General features: G+C 31.4%; 2 protein-coding genes and 1 long non-coding RNA gene across 3 annotated transcripts in view; all 3 read left to right on the top strand.

The window, feature by feature from the left end:
• LOC127717671 (transient receptor potential cation channel subfamily M member 1-like) overlaps positions 1 to 21,380 on the top strand; it is a 314,087-nt gene that overhangs the window by 156,405 nt on the left and 136,302 nt on the right. The gene's annotated exons all lie outside the window — the stretch shown is intronic.
• LOC127717688 (uncharacterized) lies at positions 3,386 to 9,122 on the top strand. Its single transcript, XR_007989297.1, has 3 exons — positions 3,386 to 3,475; positions 6,516 to 6,638; positions 9,023 to 9,122. It is a non-coding gene; the product is annotated as an uncharacterized LOC127717688 (long non-coding RNA).
• The window catches only part of LOC127717675 (transient receptor potential cation channel subfamily M member-like 2), a 43,349-nt gene continuing 39,034 nt past the window's right edge, over positions 17,066 to 21,380 (top strand). The window contains exon 1 of the mRNA XM_052223420.1: positions 17,066 to 17,287. Within this exon, the coding sequence (XP_052079380.1) occupies positions 17,090 to 17,287 (198 nt within the window). The 5' untranslated portion in view covers positions 17,066 to 17,089. The remainder of the gene's footprint in view (positions 17,288 to 21,380) is intronic.

The following is a 21,380-nucleotide window of genomic DNA, read 5'->3' as shown; positions in this document are numbered from 1 at the left end:
GACATTAAATTGGAGTTTAGCCGCTCGTATATTTAGAATCATGCCTATAGTAATATTACTCATTAACCATATATAATAAAGACCTTGGGTCTTTTTATTTGATGTCTTTGGTTTATGACCTTGAATTTTAGTTCAAGGTCAAATGTAGAATTGACGTTCTAGATTTTGACCTTTGCTGTAGATTCATATCTATACATGATAAAGCCTTGGGATCTTTTGAAATAGGTTGGTAGACATATAACCTTGAAAATTTCAAACAGAAGTGTCCTTTGTAAATTGCAAGTAGCAATTTATCTCCCTTATTTTAAGCAAAAGTATATAGAAACAACATATTTTAGAATCAAAGTAAAGTAAGCTTTTATTTGACAACGGAAGTAACTTTCGTGTTACCGGAAGTTGTTTATTATCTCCCTTAATTGATGAAAAAAGTTCCTCAAAAAATGAATTTGCAAAATCAGTGTGTGTTAAGCTATCATTTAAGTCCTTACATTTTTTTTTCAGCATTTTCTTATTTTAAGTTAATTTGAGTGGGAAGACCTTCGTTAATTACTTCTTTTTAACCTTATATGAACACACATTTTTTGTCCGAATACTATCATTTGGATTACTCTTAATAGTTTGTCTAGATTGAGACCGCTTGCTTTAGATTTGATTGATTGATTTTTATGTTTTAACGCCACTTTTAAGCACCGATTTTTGGCTATTTCGTGGAAGCAAGTTTTTATTGGTGGAGGAAGCCGGAGTGCCCAGAGAAAACCGCCGACCTTCGATAGGAAAACTGACAATCCTAGTCAGTTAAGATTGGAGTTGAGTGCACCAGCACGAGCGGGGTTCGAACTCACAACCTCAGTGTTGACTGGCTAGTGATTACAGTAGTAACTACATAGACCACTCGGCCACCGAGGCCCCTCGCTTGCTTTAGATAAAACCATCTGCATTTATTTAGTAACTTTGTTCTAGCAATTTTTTAATTGGCGGTCGTGTGTTAAACCTGTCGAACATGAACTTTTCAATATTGTAATGGTATAAACATTTCGACTTGCGGATTCTAGTTCTGATTCAGTCAATTCCCACATACTTAATTTTTCTATTATAGTTTCCTTTCCTACCTAAGAATTAAAAAAATGTATAAAACACATATCAGTGGCTGTTTGTTCATGTTCACAGTAAGAGTGTTTAAGACACTTGCACGTTTAGATAAAAACAAGTGAACGTAGCTGCTTAAGACATAAAGCGCCAAGTCTACAGTTTTGGACTAAATGTGCCATACGTTAACAGCTAGAATATCTTAGATGTATCACGGTAGATGCCAAGAAATTCAGAAGTTGGCTGAGAAAATTCATGTCTTACATTTCCAAGTATTTTTCCTTTATTTGCAAATCAACTTTTTAACTTGAGATCAAAACATAGAATAAGTAATTTGTATACATGTATCATAAAGTTTTATGTCATAAAAGTAACTACAACATGCGTTTGATTGTGCATATGAAATGACACTCTGCAGACTCAATATGATAATGTGTGCCTTTAAATGCAAAACATGCGAGCCGGTCCCAACATAAATATAACCAATGGTTGTTCACTGCAATTTCATTTTGTACCAACTGGTCATTCTTTTTGTATTTTGTATCAATTGGTCATTCTTTTTTATTTTGTATCAACTGGTCATTCGTTTTGAATGAAAATGTTTTTCTCCCCAAATTGATCACATCTGCTTTTTCATTTTTGGAATACAGATGATAAGACAGGTCATATTGAATATTCTCATATTTAATAAATTAAATGTAACTAATGCTAGTGCTGACACTCTTTAATAGGGTACACTTGGCATACCAAAAAGCAATTTAGCACAACTATTCGTACATTCATTGGTGAAGAATAGAGTAGAATTGGTACGGCTTGTGCTTGAATATACACAGAATAACACATTGTATAAAAAGTTTTTAGATCATTATCTCGAAGAATTATATAAGGTAAGTCCATATTTTCAATACTGTATCCATGCATGTCTTTTTTTCAGAAATATAATACTGAATCCAAACAGACGTCGCATGAAATCTAATTATGGGTCAAGCACTTATAAGACGATGTCATTTGTTGTTAATTCAATATATAACGTTCATATAGGCTCATGTTTGAATGAAGAATACGTTAATGTAATTCTATCAACGGCATACTAATTAGTGTTTGAGTAAATTAGATTAAAAAAAAAATACCAATTTTACTAGATTACAATTTCTTTTTCTATATAAAAAAGTAAAGTTATTGAGTGATACGTATTTATACGATTAAAGGTAGACAAGTTCTAATGCAGAGAAGCACACAAGTCGATAGTTTGACTGGTCAACTCGTGGTTAGCGACAGGTTAAAAGGTTATAGTTTCGTTAAAGGGCTAGGATTAAGGTTTTGCTGTTTTCACTCTTTTTCATAATATGTTATTAAAGATTTCCCTGCTAGTTGTTTATATTTCTTGGATTATTTACCAAATTGTAAGAACATTTATTTGATCTTTTATCTTACAGTAATGTTCTATTTTTTCAGGATACCGGCTGCAGGGCGGGATTTTATATTAAGGAGGTAGATATTATGAGATTAATGATTTTTAAATAAAGCCACACATGGGTATGTAAAGTATGTGATCACTTCGTGTGTCATCTTCTAAGAATTATTCTAGAGCATAAACGTTTCAGTGTTGAATTAAAAAAACATTGACGAACATTTTTTGCTGTTACACTAAGCGTTTACTAGAAAGCGAATTTTAGTCGAAAACGGTCATATTATCTGAACGGCTCCTAAAAGATTAAGCAATTAAATATTACGTAAAATTCATTTTCCAGCCATATTTCAGACTAGCCCATGCCGTAAATTCGGTCCTGTTCAGACAATATACTTGCATTTTTAATTATGATTTGCCTATGTTTACTTCTATAATCAAAACAAACTTGCATCTAATATATCACCTTGGATATTGCACATTACAGATAGCATAAACATTGTGCATGAAGGATGTTTCTCTGTAAGACTTTCCGTCTGTTAGCTGGACAACATAACTGGAAAGAACGAAAACAAATAAATGTCATTAAGTCATTAATTTATCAGCTTTACTTGATCAAAAATTAATAAAATCTAGATTACGCCTCTTTCAATGAAAAATGTATTTCAATTGTGTTCTTTATTCATATCTTTGCAAATCGACCGATCTATAATCAATTCGGATTACTTACACTATCATGCCGAATGATTACGAGTTTGCTGATTTTTGTAGATACATGATTATTAATGGCTACTTTCCTTTCGTTCTGACAACATCTATATTAAATAAGGTATATTGTATGTTACATATGAAAACACGAAAAGCTTTTTTTACAATTAATATTCAAGCAAGAACAGGTCACAAGCAAGAACATAGTGCAAAAGATCAATGAAAATGTGGCATTGATTCTTGAAAATACAGCAGTGAAGCCGTTTACAAAAGGTGATTTGTTTATGTATAAAGATAGAGTTGTAAATGAAATCAATCGAAAGATAAAGATATCTAGGTTAACATAGTCTTCAATGTTTTGTTTCTTTGTAAATTGAACGCAGAAGTAAACCAAAAAAAAAAAAAAAACGTTTTGGTTACACACCCTTCTTCTGCTTGAAATGTCATCGACAGTTCACGAACACTCACTAAAATCATTTGTATTCATTAGATAATATTGTATTTTGATTTTTTTGTATTTTAATTTTTTTGTCGGTCTTGAGATTACATGTTCCCTAAGGTGTTACTGTTTAAGCGATTAGTCAATGATTAACCACCTGTCAACGACCAGTCAAGTTTGGATCAAGTGTTGGTCATTTATCCGTCAGACTTGGCTTGTTACCGAAATTCGTTTGATTGATCGAACGGATAGGACGTAATTATTCGTCTGATGGACTAATGATTTTAATGTGAATAATGCTATTTTTGTTAGATATATAAGTCTATGGTTATTAAAACATTTGTTGACAATAATAAAAAGTGTCAATGTGTCTCCGATTTTATGCGTTTTAGGTACTGGCATTATAATTGAGTATCTTTCTTATAACTCGGGATGGAATTTTTGATATTGAAAGGATGATATATCAAAGATCATATTTGCAAAATGTGTTTTCGTCGAAAGAATCAAATACATTTGTTTTTCTTTTTCTCAATAATTACATATAAGTATTGAAATTCAATTATTGTCATCTCAAAATAGATAGGTTTTCACTTCTTTCGAACTTAATAAATTCGAATGAACATTTTGTCAGCATCAATTAAAAGTGCCGATAACTATCGATTTTCTTTAAATTTTGTACCGGCATTTAAATTCTGTTCCGTTGGTAATTCGAGATGAATTGTTGTACACAAATTATCAGATATTCAAGTCTACAATTACATTCAAGATTGTCGATATCAAAATAGAATGACAATAATTCAGCACCGATAACCGATGATTGTTTTTGATATTTTCAAAATGAATTACGTTCACATTGGTACATCTATCAAAGCTTGTTCATCAAACTTTTATAACACAATATACGTATTTTCATGACAATTTCCGAAATACAGGCTTTTGGACTGGTGATAAATTTGGGGGCTAATACTTCAGAAAACAGGGGCATCGATCCAGTGGAAGTTATTATATAAACGATGCTAGATTTACTGTACCAGATTTTAATCTCGACAATCAATGTAACTTCATTGATGCTCGATACCAATAGTTATCAAAGATACCAGGATTATAAAATATTGGAAGTTCTAAAACCTTTTCAAAAATTCAACAGCTGATAATTTCTTGTTTTGATTTATTGTTTATATAAAACGATTCTGAAATTAGAAATAAAATCAAAATAGTTTCTAACATATCGATACTGAACAAGTTATGACGAACTGATATGAAATATTGTTATTTAAGTACTGCTGCGTTCAATTTACTTCAAAATAAGTTTAATATTTGCTTGACAGTTTCATTTTTTATGTTATGAATCGTTGCCTTGTTAAATTTTTCCTGATGTATGCTTATCAAATACAAAATGTATGTTTAGTACATTTGCAATTGAAAACAAAGAACAACTAAAACAATATAGCTATGCTTTGATTTATAAAAATCCAAAATTAATGTTAGAACTGATAAAAAAAAAAATATGCAAATATGGTGCCAAATTGATATCCTTCAAAAAATGGTTTATTCAACGATTCAATGAGTGTGAATGGCAATGTCTAACCTGCCTATTAACAAATTGTGATGTTATATCCCGCTCTTAATATGACTAGCAGATACAGCAAAACATCATAACAGAGTCGGTGTATCTATGAAATAATAATAAAAGTAATTTATGTAAGATTACGAAATTCCTGACTAGATAACTGATCAGATATACATATTAAGTTCATTGAAATATAAACCATTCAAACGAAGCATAGCAAACAACTTAGGAAATTCAATCATTGCAAGATAGGGCGGAACTTGTTTCCTCCAAAGTAGAAACAGTAACACTAGTTACTAACAAAAAGTATATTTCGTCGCAAGGTTTGTCGTGAAATTCCATGTTGAACAAATGTATACGAACTAAGAAAGATTGTAATTATTTCTGATGATATAAGTTTTACTTAAAATAAGTGTCATTGGGTAAATATCCGCAGTATAATTAGCAAATATATTATCAAGCTATCGGTGTGTGTTATTTAATCAAAAAACGAGATAGAATTTCCACTGACTTTTACTACGTTTCGCCATAAACTGTGACTTTCATAGTAACACACGATGAAGTCAAATAATTTGTGTATGCTATCGGGGTCAATAGACATACCTAAAACATATCAAAACACTGTATCGCCGAAATATCTTACATTAATCCATTAAATGAGAACATTTATAGCTTTTATCATCGCATCACACGTCCAATTAGGATATATATAATATTCATCTTAATTATGACAGACGAGTGGCACCAAATACATTTGCAATCAGATGGTTTAGGGAACAATTTAAATAAATTCAAAACAAATTTGTTTTGGATGAACGTGTAGTCTAGAGGGTTAAAAAATTATAAAAAAGAGTGTTTACACTGAAACATAAAAGATACCATTATTTACATATGCTGTACTACATTAGTTAATAACAAGCTCTTTATTTTTAGCAAGGGATCTAGTTTGAAAATCACACCACAAATATCCAAAATATATATCAAATACTAGTAAAATACTTTGCTTACTTGCTCTTAACCAGTTTCCCGTTACTTCACAAGAATCTATTAGCAACAACAGTTCCCATTCGGACAAACTCTACATCCTCCTAGCAACACAAGACAGAAGTCAAGGCAAATAGGGAGGCGAAGTAACTCGATGGTAGATCTGACTGAGTCCAACTGACCCACTTGGTGTGATGAGTCATTTTAGATATTCAGATTATAATTGTATATGGCAAAATCGCATTTCACTTTATTTTACATTTGACTACTAGGCTGGTAATAAAGTCGAAAACAAATTCGTTATCATAAATTTATTTTAGATGAGGCAAAAAATGGAATACAGGAAAAATATATTTTCAAGCACCTGTTTATCTGGGCAGTACTTATGAATCGAAAAGAGTTAGCAATGTTGTTTTGGAACAAAGAAGAAAAAGACTATATTTGTAAGTTTGTAATAAACATTTTTTTTTTTTATAAACAGGAATCATGCAGTCCCTATCAAGTTAGCGAGAATAAAAAATTGTGTATGTATTTTGAGTCAAAACAACATGATCAGTTTAAATTTGACTCAGTCTCCATGTGAATCAGCCTATCTAACTCAATTATATAATGATCCTACATAATTCCAGGTTATATGGTAAAATGATTCATTGCTGTAAAATCAAAAGATTTAATTAATAAGTAAAAAAAAATTTCAGTTTTGATTAAATTCAGATAGTCACCTTTAAAAGAGGGACGAAAGATACCAGAGGGACAGTCAAACTCATAGATCGAAAACAAACTGACAACGCCATGGCCAAAAATAAAAAGACAAACAGACAAATAATAGTACAGATGGCGCAACATAGAAAACTAAAGACTAAGCAACACGAACCCCACCAAAAACGTGGGGTGATCTCAGGTGCTCCGGAAGGGTAAGCAGATCCTGCTCCACATGTGGCACCTGTCGTGTTGTTTATGTTATTACAAATCCGGTAAATAGTCTAATTCGGTAAGTCACATTCGTGAAAAGGGAAGGATATTGTAGTTACGACATAAGGAACATATCCGATATCATCTGTGAAACGGTTATTCCATAACGGTCAACCAACTCGTGATGGCGTCCGTAAAATTTACGAATGGATGATTTCAACTTCACCATTTGGAACTCTTGGCTTAACAGCTTCCTTGTGAGCAGCAACCCTCTTTCAAGGAAATCATGATAGGAAACACAAGCCCGGGAATATCGTATCAATTGGGAGATATATACTCCGTATGCAGGCGCTGCTGGAATGTTGCTACATAGAAATGGAAAGTTCACAATTGGGAAGCTGAAATCATCTCTTTTGTCGTAAAGTTTTGTTTTCAACCAACTCTCATTGTCAATTTCTAGATGTAAGTCAAGATATGAGGCAGACTTAACTGTATCTGTAGTATCCTTTATCTCTAGTTCGATGGGATAGATTCGTTCAACATAGTCACCAAATTTTGTATTATTTAGTGAGAGAACATCATCTATATAGCGGAACGTAGAGTTAAAGGACTTTAACTATTTCTATAACTTTTTCAAATCAACTTGGATTTTCAGAAAACTTTGCAGCAATCACAATTTTACATCGAACTCAAAGATTCCAGGTTGTTTGGTTATTTTATTTTTTTGCTGCCAAAAAGGATTTAATTGATAGGTAAAATAAGCTAGAATTTTGAGTTTGGACTAAATTCAGAAAGTCACCTTTAATTTTGTTTCATAACTATTCCAAATCAACTTGGATTTTCATAAAACAGATAGTCACCTTTACCAATCATTATAATTTTTTCAAATCAACTTGGATTTTTCATCAAAATCTTTAGCTGTCTCAATTATACATTAATCAACAAAAAAATACTAGGTTAACTGGTAATTTGATTTAAATAATTAAGTCAATATGGTCAAAATATTTGCTTTTTTTTCCCTATTGATTTAATCCTTAAATTTGTCAAGAATACACCAAACGACCAAACAACCGGACATTCTGTATGAGCAATGTGTTATTGAAACAGCTGTAGAGTTTGATGAAAATCCAAGTTTATATGGAATAGTAATAAAAATAATTAAAGGTGACTGTCTGAATTTAGTCCGAACTCAAAATTCTAGCTTTCTTACCAATTGATTGATTGATTTAATTGATTAAATCCTTAAATTTGACAACAATAAATCAAACTACCAACCAACTTGACATTCTCTAAGCTCAATATATAATTGTGATGGCTGTAAAATTTTATGAAAATTCAAGTTGATTTGGAAACAAATATAGAAATAATTAAAGGTGACTATCGGAATTTAATCAAAACTTAAAATTCTAGCTTTTTTTTTACCTATTAATTGAATCATTTAATTTGGCAGCAATGAATCAAATTACCATAGAACCTGGCATTATGTAAAATCAATATATAATTGAGTTAGATTGGCTGATTCAGACCAGTCTAGACTAAACTTAAAGATCAAGACTGGTTAAGACTAGTCAAGACTGGTCGAGACAGGTCGATACTTGGTGAAGGCTGGTCGAGACAGGTCGAGACTGGTCAAGCATTTGTCGAGACAATTACAGACTTTACCCATATCATCAAGTACTAAATCAGACTTATCAATTAAGTCGAGACCAAAGTCGAGTACAGTTTAGAAATGTTTAGTACAGGCAAGAACTTTCGAGATTATGTGGAGTCTTAACAAGTAAAATATGTCTTTTAAGACTCTGAGTAGTTTGTAGTGATACTTGTTTATAAAACATAAATTGATATGATACAGCTTATATTGTTATTTCATTGTATTTAATTGTTTCAATTCAACGTATCTTACAATCCCATTTAGTTTCAGCCTTATATGCAAGCTCGCTAGCCAAAAAGCTCGCACAAAATGCCAGCGAGGAATCATACACTGATGAACAGGCAGCTTTAGTGGAAAATTCAAGGTAATCAGAATTATCTGGATATCTAACAGTATTGTATACATGTTTAGAAGATGAAATACAATATACGTCAATATTTTTTACAATTTATTCTACATTTCATAATATTTTATTTTCATTAGAAGGTCAACTTGTTCAAGCTTACTTAAATTGATATCCTAACCCATGTTAATTGAATGAAGAATTTTCCAAAATTTTGTTTATGTTATTGTCAGCAACGTATTCACCTTTCTTTGTAGAACATTTTAACTGGTGTGCTTTATACAAGCTTACCGAAACTACATTCAATTGAGCGATTGATGTGTTGCTCTGTTAGTAGTCTTTTAACCCTCCTTTTTAACAAAACGATTTATTACACGTACAACACATGTATTTTGAGCACTCGGTCATCTGTTCCAGTTGTAATACCACTAAATCATTGTACGTCACATCCGGTTGCATACGAAATTTAAAATAGGTTGAGCATTTTTTTTCTTCTTGAATTTGACAGTTGTAGGTAATATTTATCCTACATTTCATTGCAGTTAAACATTTCTGGGTCATAAACAGACATCTTTGGTATTTCAAAGCATCATTATTATTTTTTATTTTGGATTTCTAAAGAATATTTTGGAAACTTGATGTAACATGGCTACTTATGCTTGTACACTGTTAAAAAGAAGTAAACAGTTGATTGGTTAACATCCAGTGATGGTTATTTTCTTACATGCAATGAAATGTTATGTGAAATTAGTCGATAGTACTGGACACGATAAAAATTTACTCATGCCTAGTATTTCTTTATTGAAACGTAGAAAAATTCTGCACAATTTTTTGAAAAATGCCAATTTATCAAAGACTAATAGGGGGAAATCATTGGTGGTATAACACCTCCATTATTTATTGCAGTTTTACAACTGCATTAAAAAAAAAGTAAAATAACAAAAATAAGATTCAGTCGAAATTTAAAATAAATGTTACATGAAATATATACAGGCATAGCTCAGGTCTTAAAGACCAAACAGCCTATTGTTTATGCGCATCAACTAACACAACTTGGTAGTGACATAAAAGCTGTATGACGTTGTTTCTAGTCATAAAAAAACGTCAAATTATAACGTCCTATTTCGCGTTTTTCACGGAATCCAACATGGTGTACCCTTAAAATTACGTCTTCCAAGAAAAGTGGAATTAAGCGTCGCGCTGATATTTAGTGGAAATTAAACACGAATGGACACAAAAGATACTACACTATCTGTGACTTCCGTACTAATAAAATAATGAAATATAAATTTTGAACTCGGCTTTTTGCATTTGCGCCGATCTGCATTTAACTTTTTTTCTTTCACTTGCGCCTATTTTGTCTTTCATTTGTGTACAGGTAAATTATAGGTGAAAGTTATTTTTTTTTATTTATCAAATAAACCTCTTCCCGTTTATCCAGCTATACATGTGTTATGAATTATCAACTATATAATGCATATAACTGTTGTCCCTTGCTCACGGTGGGAGTAGAATTTCGAGCAGGATAAGTCAATTTAAAAGATATCTGTGCATTTTGCTTACATCAATACAAATCACCGAGTAAATTTCTATTTACAGCATTTTAAAGCACCACAATAAAATCCATAAAAACGTATTACAATGAATTAATTATTATCTGTTCTTGCCGAGTATTTTATATGCTACACATCTGATATATAAAAAAGAAGATGTGGTATGATTGCCAATGAAACAATTCTCCACAAGAGACCAAATGACACAGAAATTAACAACTATAGGTTACCGTACGGCCTTCAACAATGAGCAAAGTCCATACCGCATAGTCCGTTATAAAAGGCCTCGAAATAACAAATGTAAAACAACGGACCGTGCAAGGGCTGTATAGCCAGTCAAGGTCGTTAAAAACTTCCATCGCCATGTAAAACAATTCAAATGATATATTCCTTTCTCGTCATTTCATCTTTTCTATACGTGTTGTACTTGCCAACAACGAAGTCCATCTTTTCTTTCTCGCGTCAAACCGAAGTTCTCGAAAAATATGACGAAATTGATCTTAAACATAAGGGAACACTGTTTATATATATCCATATATTACCAATATATATATACATTCTAGGTTTACTGCATGTACATGTATTTAATCGTAAAGCAAATATAGTATCGGCGCTAGTGATAACAAAATAAAATAGGCACTGATGAAAGAATCAAATCCGCGCAAATTAAAGATCGAAAATGTTTTTTAATCGGCGCAAGTTTCGTACGTCCGTGTAACTTTACACTGGTAAATTTTAATGAGTTACGCTTAGAATTTGAACTTATGTGATTTTCAAAATTGAGTTTCAGAAGGTTAAGCCGATAAACAATACTTTAGAGAAGTTTCGATATACTGGCAACGTATGTATGTTGAGATTAACTTATTTCTGGATGATTCTTGTAAAATAATATCTGATCTTGCAATGAAGTTAAATTTTATTTATACTGCTTAATTGACAAAATCTTATAGTAAAAATAAAAGTGATAAATGTTCATTGTCTTTTGTCATTTGTTTCATTTTAAATAGTCTTAAGGAGAAATAATAAAGATTTCGCCTGATCTCACTGAAGCTGAAGGCAAAAAATATAAGAAATTAATACTCAGTGAATGTGAATTAAAATCAGAATTTACGGTGTTTAAAACTTATCTTGTATGACCAAAAAAATTGCTTCAAGAATAAGATCCAACCTTAAATTTCTCACTTTCGAAAAGCTATAATGACCGGAAAGATTGAAAACAAATTTCGATTTTCAATGCGGGCAATTTATACATACAGCCTTGTCTTTGTTTTAATTGCAAAAATGAGCAATTTAGATACATAATGTTTCATCCTGTTTTGAGAAATACTTTATAGTTTTCAACGGAAAATAATTTCTTAGATTCTAAATTATTTTTTGAATTAAAAACTTATTTGTATTTCATATTTACTATCTCGTTTATTCAAAACACGTGAGGTATAGTAATAACAGTGATCGTATTTTATGATAAATGGATGTATAATGTTTTAGAATCAAAAACTTTAATTCATATATTATACCTTTAATTTTAATGTCCTTATATTTCAAATATTCATAAATAATTAATCCACAAGCTAGATGGAATAATTTGTATACGCTCGTCTTAGTCGGAACACATAATGGTATAATGAAGTCCGTCCGTGCTTATGTCTGTCCGTCTGTCAACAGTGGCGAAGGAGTGCGCTAGGGCAAACTTCTGAAACTGACGCGACGAAAATGCCCACACATCTAGTCTAATATAGTCAAATAGTCTGTAAGTTAGCCAGTGTAATCTTTCATTTCTCTTTTTATTTTAAAAGATTTTGCTAATGAATGGGAGAGGACAAAAACAGACTTTCCTTTCAAACGCGGCGTAAAAGGTTATTCGAACAATTTTTCATTCCGACGGATTTGTCTGAAGGTTAATTTTGTGCGGCAACAACATCATGAGATCTGATACTGATACATACATGTGATCTCTTGTATTACCAGATAATAAAGTAGATGAATATAGGTGTTATTCTGGAAAATTTAAATGTGGGTTTCAAACGTTCAATTTGAGATTTTTTTCAAATAGTGCGCCACCAAGGAAAACAAGTACTATGACGTCAGATTCAATATTCTGAAGAACGACAACTCTTTTCTTCAAAACGAACTAGAAAAAAATATGAAAATTACTCATAACTTTTTTGAAAGGTCGGTGACATATACTTTTTTTTGCTTTATTTTATAGAGTACACATGGCACTTTCTTTCTTGAAATTTTTATGAAGAAATCACTGGTAGATATTTTTTAATACTGGAAACGTTTTTCATTCTAACGTTTTATTTTTGGCGGGAATGAAATAAACTATTTTTTCAAAGATCAAAACAATCAGAGTCTTACACTCTTGAACCTGTATTTGATAGACACAAATCTACTGTTTAACGTGAAACAAGAATTATGCTTGTAGGTTTGATATAAAGGGATTTTTGAGAGTTTAAATAACAAGCAAATATCATGTTAATATTCGAGAAGACACAAAACTGAGGTTGCTATAGTTACAAAACTAAGTAGGTGACCCCTAATTTTTTTCATCATATTTTGTTCCTTAAATCATGAAATACCGTCACACAAAATCTTAAGGAAAAATCACTGGTTGAACTGAATAGGCTGTTTGGTCTTTAAGGCGAATGAACAACATGTTAAAACATTTCTTTATTTTTCCGGCTATCCTGGAATTAAACAAATGGCACTAGAAACGTTATACCTTAAAACAAATAACGTATTTGCCTTTGGATATTTTATGATTTTGATCCCTTTAACATATTTCCCAAATTATTTATTCATTTATTTATTCATTTATTTAATTTCTTTATTGATTGATTTGTTTATTTATTTATTTATTTATCCATCTATTTATTTATTTATTTATTCATTTTTTTATTTATTTACTCATTCATTCATTTATTTATTCATTTATTAACTCTTTCATTATTTAATTGATTCAGCGATTAATGTTGATTGCTTCATTGTAACATCTTTCGAACTGATACCATAGAGTTTACAATTATTGTAAAATCAGGGCATTCCTTCGATTCAAACAATTTTGTGGCTTTTTAATGGGACATTTGCTCTATTTTAAATGAATATTTGTGCCTTTTCTACGGAACATTTGAGATTTTTTACAAGGCATATGTTACAGTTACCGTCGTGAAAATTTTAAAATTAAATTGATTTAAAAACAAATGCACATTTATGTATTTATTCACAGCTTTAAGTTATCATTTTCGTAATAAATTTTCTTAATGTTCTTTTGGGAAAATTGATTTCAATAAGTCCATGATAAATTTAAAATTTACGTATTATTCAGTAAGTGAAAAGAAAACAATAATGTCTTTGCCCTAAAATCAAGTAACTTAAGTTTATTTTGTGAAATGAAAATAACATATTGTGTAACATTTAACCATCGCACTTATCAAATAAGATATAAAACATTAGTATTTGACAAAAAGAGATCTATTTTGAGTATTCACAAAGTATATAATTGATAGTGCATAAGGAATAAATGGTTATAAAATTATACACTCGACATATAAAAATACAAAGTATTAAACATGTTAGTATATCTCCTTATAACAGTCATTAATCTGTCTTCAAAGTCAACGTACATGAACATCAGGTGGTTAAACACAATTAATTTGGGTCTCGACAAATTGAAACAATTTCAGAGATACTCTGATGGAAGAGGTGATTGTACGACTTTCCTGACTATCAAAGGAATGTACGAAGAATATTGCTTTCAGTATTGCAATCCCCTGACTTTGAAAAATGTAGAGATTACAGGTATACATATATATAGGTAAAAATGTACGGTCAATTTGAATCAGGTGTATCAAAGTTTAGAAGGCAAATGTCATTATTATTTGAACCCAAATGTCCTGTTGTCTTACAGATAAAACAATCGCAAACGTCCTACACTCTTTCACATACTATAAGCAATAAATGTAGGTCAACTATGTTTGTTAAAAGAAAGGAATGAAAGGTGTGCATGCTCGGCTTGCAGGTTTTATCTGACAGTGACTTCATTTTCATGGTTCTTTATTAAATGTTACGTTTTTACGGTTTGTCTATTTATTTGATACTATAAGTAATAAGTGTACTTTAGCTGGTGAATGGATTTTTTTTGACAAGCGGTTTATATCAGTAATGTAACTCTTTCTAAATTTATTAAGGAGGATTACAAAACGCATTTGATTAAAATCAAATATGTCAATAAAGGTTTTGATTTTGTAAATATTGCCGGTTTTTTAATGATCATTCTGTTAAAGAACAAATTCCTTGATATTTTGATTATACTTAACTCCCTCTGATTTGTTAGGTTTACAAGGAAATATGTGTTTAACTATGGCGAAGTGTGCAAACATGTAAATATCAGTGACAATACACCTACGTCATGAATTTGCATTAATTCCGAATATTTTTGTGGCCCCAGCTCCTATGTTATAACAGGAGACCTTAACATCGTTCGTGACCGAGAGTTGAAATATCTCCTCAGTAAAGGACCTAAATATCGTCCACCGTCAATTATCAATTTGAATACGATTCACTTCGTACTTACTGCTCGAAATGGATAAAGCGAGAAAAAGCTTACAAGAAATCCTTAGATTCTCTTTTTAAGTCAGTAATGAACATACTTGATAAACGTACTCATCATGTAATGGAACATTTTACTCCTATCAACAATCATAAAAGCCCGATTCATCAAATATAAGCTAAAAAATCTCGCCAAGAAATTTGTTTTTGTCCCTGCTGGTAAGGCTGCAAATAATTTCATTATTTTTTGACGTAAACTTTACTTTGAGGTTTTCCCAAAGGATATCACCAATTTACCAACATTTCAACTGGCTCCATTGAAGGAAGATGACATCTGTAGCAAACATAAACTTTGAGCTATCTCTTTACAAGCAGAACTAAATACAATAAAAAAAACTATGTACTGGTTTCCGAAGCTACACAAAACACCTTACAAATATAGAGTTATTTCGTCTTCAAGCCATTGTTCTACGCCTAAATTGTTTATTCAACTTATTTGTACAATTGGTACAATCATACACCTGGTAATAAATTGTTCAATTTAAGCCTATGAAAATAGTCGAATTATTTACTTTTTGGGTGTCAAAATTTCGTTAAGAGTACTTGATAATTGCATGCTTATATTGGTAATATCGACCTATATACAACTTTGCCTCATTTTTTTATTAAGAAAAAATTGATACATTTAATAAAATGGGCATTTAAAAAATCAGAATGCGAATATATATGTTCAAACTCTATTAGGTCATTTTTTTAGTAACAACAAACAAAAGAACTATGTCATTTGGACCTGCTTTGATACTATAACTGCCCTTGCATTTTTACTGCAAAACATTTTCGTTCGCTTTGGAGATTTCGTATATCGTCAAGTTATCGGAATTACAATGGGAACTTTCTGCGCACCACTTATTGCGGACTTGTTTCTGTTTTGTTATAAGTTACAACTTATGACTAAAATCAGCAAAGATTCATCAAAACAACATCTGATACAAAAATTTAATAACACTTTTAGATATTTGGATGATATATTGGCTTAAAATAATGACCACTTCAGATTGTACACTAACGAGAATTATCCTGCTAAACTAACTTTTAATAAGGCTAATACTAACAATGAACACTGCCCTTCTTGGATCTTGATATATATATCTTTAACAAGAAGCTTAATACCAAAATTTATGATAAAAGAGATGATTTTCCTATTGTTAATTATCCATTTTTAGACGGTGACGTTTAGTTTCACAAGCCCCTAAATAACAAATTCCAAAAACAATTCAAACGAGAAAACTTGCGTCCTACTTTATGCACAAAACAACATAAGACATAACATTGACATAACGTGGTGGTGTTGATCATGTTTGATGGCAAACTAAACTCTCCCTTAATATGGGATAGTGGTGTAACAGTACAACATAAGAACAAAATAAAAAAATAATTTTAAAAGGCCTTACTCATCAGATCAATACAAAGCAGAAAGACATTTAACAAAAACACTATCCGCACGTCACAGGGTATTTATAAAATTATTTTTTGGTGGGATCAATGATATAGTATTGAGAATGGAAACGGGGGGTTAATCGAAAAGAAAACAACCCAAGGTCACAAATAAGTTTTCAATACAACTAGAAAATTCCATATCCGGAGTTTGGCTTTAGCTTTCCCCTAAAAAGGTGAACTAGTTAAGAGAAAATATACGTCATACTAAACGCCGAAACTTATCGATGAATCATAATTGAAAACAGACATGCCTAGCTATTTTAAAAGCTACTGCTATTCGATTGCACTTATGATTTACAAGGTGATATGCTGTATTTGAATGATAATCATAATGTTCATTTGTAATGGCATCATTTCAGTTATTATGAAGACCTTGCCTACAGTGTGATGACACAATTATATTTGAGAGAAAAAAAGCAGGCTCGGCAACTTTTGGTTACACAAGTGAAAAGATATAACTGCATTACAATTTTTGAAATAACAGAAAAGTTTACACTAATGAAGTTTATGGGACATGCTGCATGTCAAACCCAGCTGAATAAAATATGGAATGGTCGTATTTTGAGTAATACATCAAATCTGAAGGTAAACTCATTAAAATAATAGTAACATCAAAACAAAAAGAATCTATCTATCTATCTATCTATCTATCTATCTATCTATCTATCTATCTATCTATCTATCTATCTATCTATCTATCTATCTATCTATCTATCTATCTATCTATCTATCTTTCTATCTATCTATCTATCTATTATCTATCTATCTATCTATCTATCTATCTATCTATCTATATATCTATCTATCTATCTATCTATCTATCTATCTGTCTGTCTGTCTGTCTGTCTGTCTGTCTGCCTGTCTGTCTGTCTGTCTGTCTGTCCTATCTATATATCTATCTTTCGATCGATCTATCTATCTATCTATCTATCTATCTATCTATCTATCTATCTATCTATCTATCTATCTATCTATCTATCTATCTATCTATCTATCTATCTATCTATCTATCTATCTATCTATCTATCGATCTATCCATCCATCCATCCATCCATCCATCCATCCATCCATCCATTCATCCATCCATCCATCTAATCTATTGCTATATTGAGATACAGCAGTTGTTTTCCTCTTTCTTTGTTGGTTTTAACGAGGTTGTTGTCAATAAATTCATCAAAAATTAATGAACAAAATGAGTTGTTACTCAAAATAGCAGATTACAATCTATTTTTAATGAAATATATTCAAACAATATAAATGTATTCAACATGCGAACAGTTGATGCATTCAATGTTCCCTTCTATCACGTTCCATGTTATAGGTCTGAATGAGCTCAGTGTGGTTGTTTATGTTGAGTACTAGTAATATCAATGTATTGGAAGTCTCTAGTAGGGCATATTATACGCAGATTAAAATGAATTATCTAGTACGACATATGTACTAGTACGTTGTTTATGCGTAAAACTTGTATTAACACCCAGTCTTTGATAGAACCATGCAAAAGGCTTATAAGTGGGTCCACATGACATGTCAACCAAATGTAATGAAATTTTGCACATATGTTATGATAGTCAAGAGAAATACAAATTCTAGCTTTAAAATTTGATTTAAGGCTTATTTTAGATTTTGCATCGCCATCTATTGGAAAAGGCTAAAAAGTAACAATTTTGTTACTCTGAATATGCTAGATATGGTTATGTTTAGCTGATGATTGAGTTGATTTTTATAACAAGCATCATTCGTCCTTCGAAATTTGACAAAATGTTTTTTGTTTGAGTATAGCTATATTTTGGTTCTAACCGGTCTAAAAAGGGCATTTTGGACATTTTTTGGATACTTCCTAAAAAGGTCAACAAAAAGACAGGAAATCTTGTAAAGTACAATGCATTTTTAAATGTTTTAAAAATTTCTATAAAGATTGACATGTGTGCTACAAGTTTTATGATTTTTCAGCTGGGGTCTCCTACACTGTTACCATGACAACGGAATAAAAATGAGTAATTTTCACATATTTTTCACAGTAATCCGTGTATTTAATCATGAAAACTTATTTATCTTTTGACACTGGCTTATGATATTTGGCATGAAGGTGTATTACAATAAGACATTGTATCTCATAAAAATTAAAACCGTCAAAAGACCTTGAACTTTGACTTCAAGGTCAAAACACATGATTTTTTTTATATTTTCTTATCTGGAGCACACCTTTTCCTCTCCCTTGACAAAGTCTTTTCATACTTGACACACAAGTGCAACACCTCAATATCATATGTCAGGTACCATGGATGATGACCTTGATCTTTGACCTTCAAGGTCAAATAAAAAGTCAAGGTCAAATATTTAATTTCATATGTCACCCTAAAACCAAACATATTCTTTCTTGCCATTTCAATATGAAAATGAAGAGGTGTGGACTGATTGCTTATGAGACAACTATCCACGTCAGTTGAAATGAAGTGGTAGTAAGCAATTCATAGGCCACAGAACGTGCAAGACCTTTTTTTAGTACAGCTAAGGGTGTGTCCCTGGGGGTCATGCCCCGTACCTCATAAAATAATAATGTTATTTAGATTTATCTAAAAAAAGGGTTCAGAACTCCATCCTTAACCCATATTTAATCTTAATTGCCTTTCTAGTTCATCATGAGGGACATGCCCTGCCCCCTGCATACCAATGATGGTAAAATAACTTGAAATATGTTCATATCCTTACCTCTAAATCATATATATATTCTCAATCAGCAAGACAACACCTTTGAGTACACCATATATGTTTTTGCTGTGGTTCGTGTACCTTATATATCTGTTCAGATACCCACCCCTAAACCATGTACTAAAATAAATACATCATGACTAGACCAATTAAGTGTAACATATATTGTGTCCCTCATGCCCTACCCCCTCGTTTCATAAATTGGTAAATATAAGGAAAACAGTACATATTTCCATGCATGAACCATATATTCTTACTTGCAATGGCAATCTTTTTTTTACCAGAATGATTTCTACAGGGGAGACATTAGTTTTAATTCAATAAAACGATTCTACCTAGTTGTAATTAAATTCGTAGAAAATTTGGTAGAATTCTGACTTTATGCAGAAAAAATTTGAAATACTGTGAATTCCGAACGTAATGTGTGTAATATTATTATTGCATATTCATGGTGACTGTCAAAAACTTGAGATTAATTAAAGCAAATTTAAATTATATTGAATATTGTACAAAAAATGAAATGTAACTTAGGTCATATCACAGTCTGGGCCTTATAGGGGTAACTACGTGTTGTGGGTTTTCCTGTTTGTTGCAGATCGTGTGGCGACTTCTGGGTGTACATTTTTGGTTAGTTAACTTTTGAGATGAAATATTGTCTCCTTGACATATACCCCATATCTGTTCTTGTTGTCCCCCTCAGCATCATATTGCGGTCGGGAATATATGAATGCTAATCGTTCGTCTGTCCGTCCGAGCATCGGTCCGGATTGTAAACTTTCTAGCATAATTAATCGTTATCTAATTTGGCTAAAATGTATGCAGTAGCTTTCTACAGACAACAGGTCAAGTTTGAAAATGAGCCTTGTACAAAAATGTAGTAGACGGGTAACATTGAAAATCTGTTGTGTTATTCATATTGCAATAATTTTTAAATTTACAGAAATATATTTTGAAAGTTTCGATCAGAAAGTTTCGACATACATTATACATGTAAACGTCAGCTTGTTAGATTTCCCAAATAAACTAAGAAAACCATGAAGATTTTGATAAAAAAAAAGGCTGGGTTTGAAAAGGTTTAAAATTGTAAGAGACGTTATTATAATACCACATCTTTTAATTTTTATATTGTATGCTTTTTTGAGCAAGGAGAAAAGCAACTTGAAAAAGACCTCGTTGTGAGGGCATTTGCGATAGCCCTAAAAACAACTCCATATAAAATGTTTTCACCAAAAGAATGGTTATCATCAAATTAGACCAGAAGCTTATTTGAAAACTTTACTTTAAAGAAAACAAATGAATTTGTGGACAATTCTAATGAAGTGAAAACAATTGATGAAGCAGATGTAGGACATGATTCAGACTTCATTGAAATATTACTGTCAATATTGAATATATTGAACTCAAGATCAGTTGAGGACATAATAACGAGAAATTATTGCTTCTTCTTCTGTCTAATATATGTGTTTATATATCAGAATAATTTGTGAATGTATCAACCAGAATCAAGCTAGCGAACAATAAGCCAGCGAACAATAAGATGCATCAAGCTAGCGAACAATAAGAAAACGCGTCAACCTGATCATGCCTAAAAACTGAAGACTTGCAATAACACGAAACGTCCTTTGAAATCTGATGACAATCATTTCCAGTAGGAAGACGAAATGCAATTCCATTTTAACACAGACAAAGTTAATTAGTTATTCGTGTATTTAATACAACTTTTTTTTTAAGCCGGGCATCTAAAATTCCTTTTAGCTAATCCTTTCTCATTTTAGTGTTCTCTGATTACAGATGGGACTTCTCTTGAACTGAATTTTAATGTGCGTATTGTTGTGCGTTTACTTTTCTACATTGGCTAGAGGTATAGGGGGAGGGTTGAGATCTCATAAACATGTTTAACCCCGCCGCATTTTTGCGCCTGTCCCAAGTCAGGAGCCTCTAGCCTTTGTCAGTCTTGTATTATTTT

The sequence above is a fragment of the Mytilus californianus genome, unplaced genomic scaffold, assembly GCF_021869535.1.
Source record: "Mytilus californianus isolate M0D057914Y unplaced genomic scaffold, xbMytCali1.0.p SCAF_10, whole genome shotgun sequence".
Classification (NCBI taxonomy): Eukaryota; Metazoa; Mollusca; class Bivalvia; order Mytilida; family Mytilidae; genus Mytilus; species Mytilus californianus.
The sequence above is the reverse complement of the archived record's forward strand: the minus strand, read 5'-3'. Positions and strand labels throughout refer to the sequence as shown.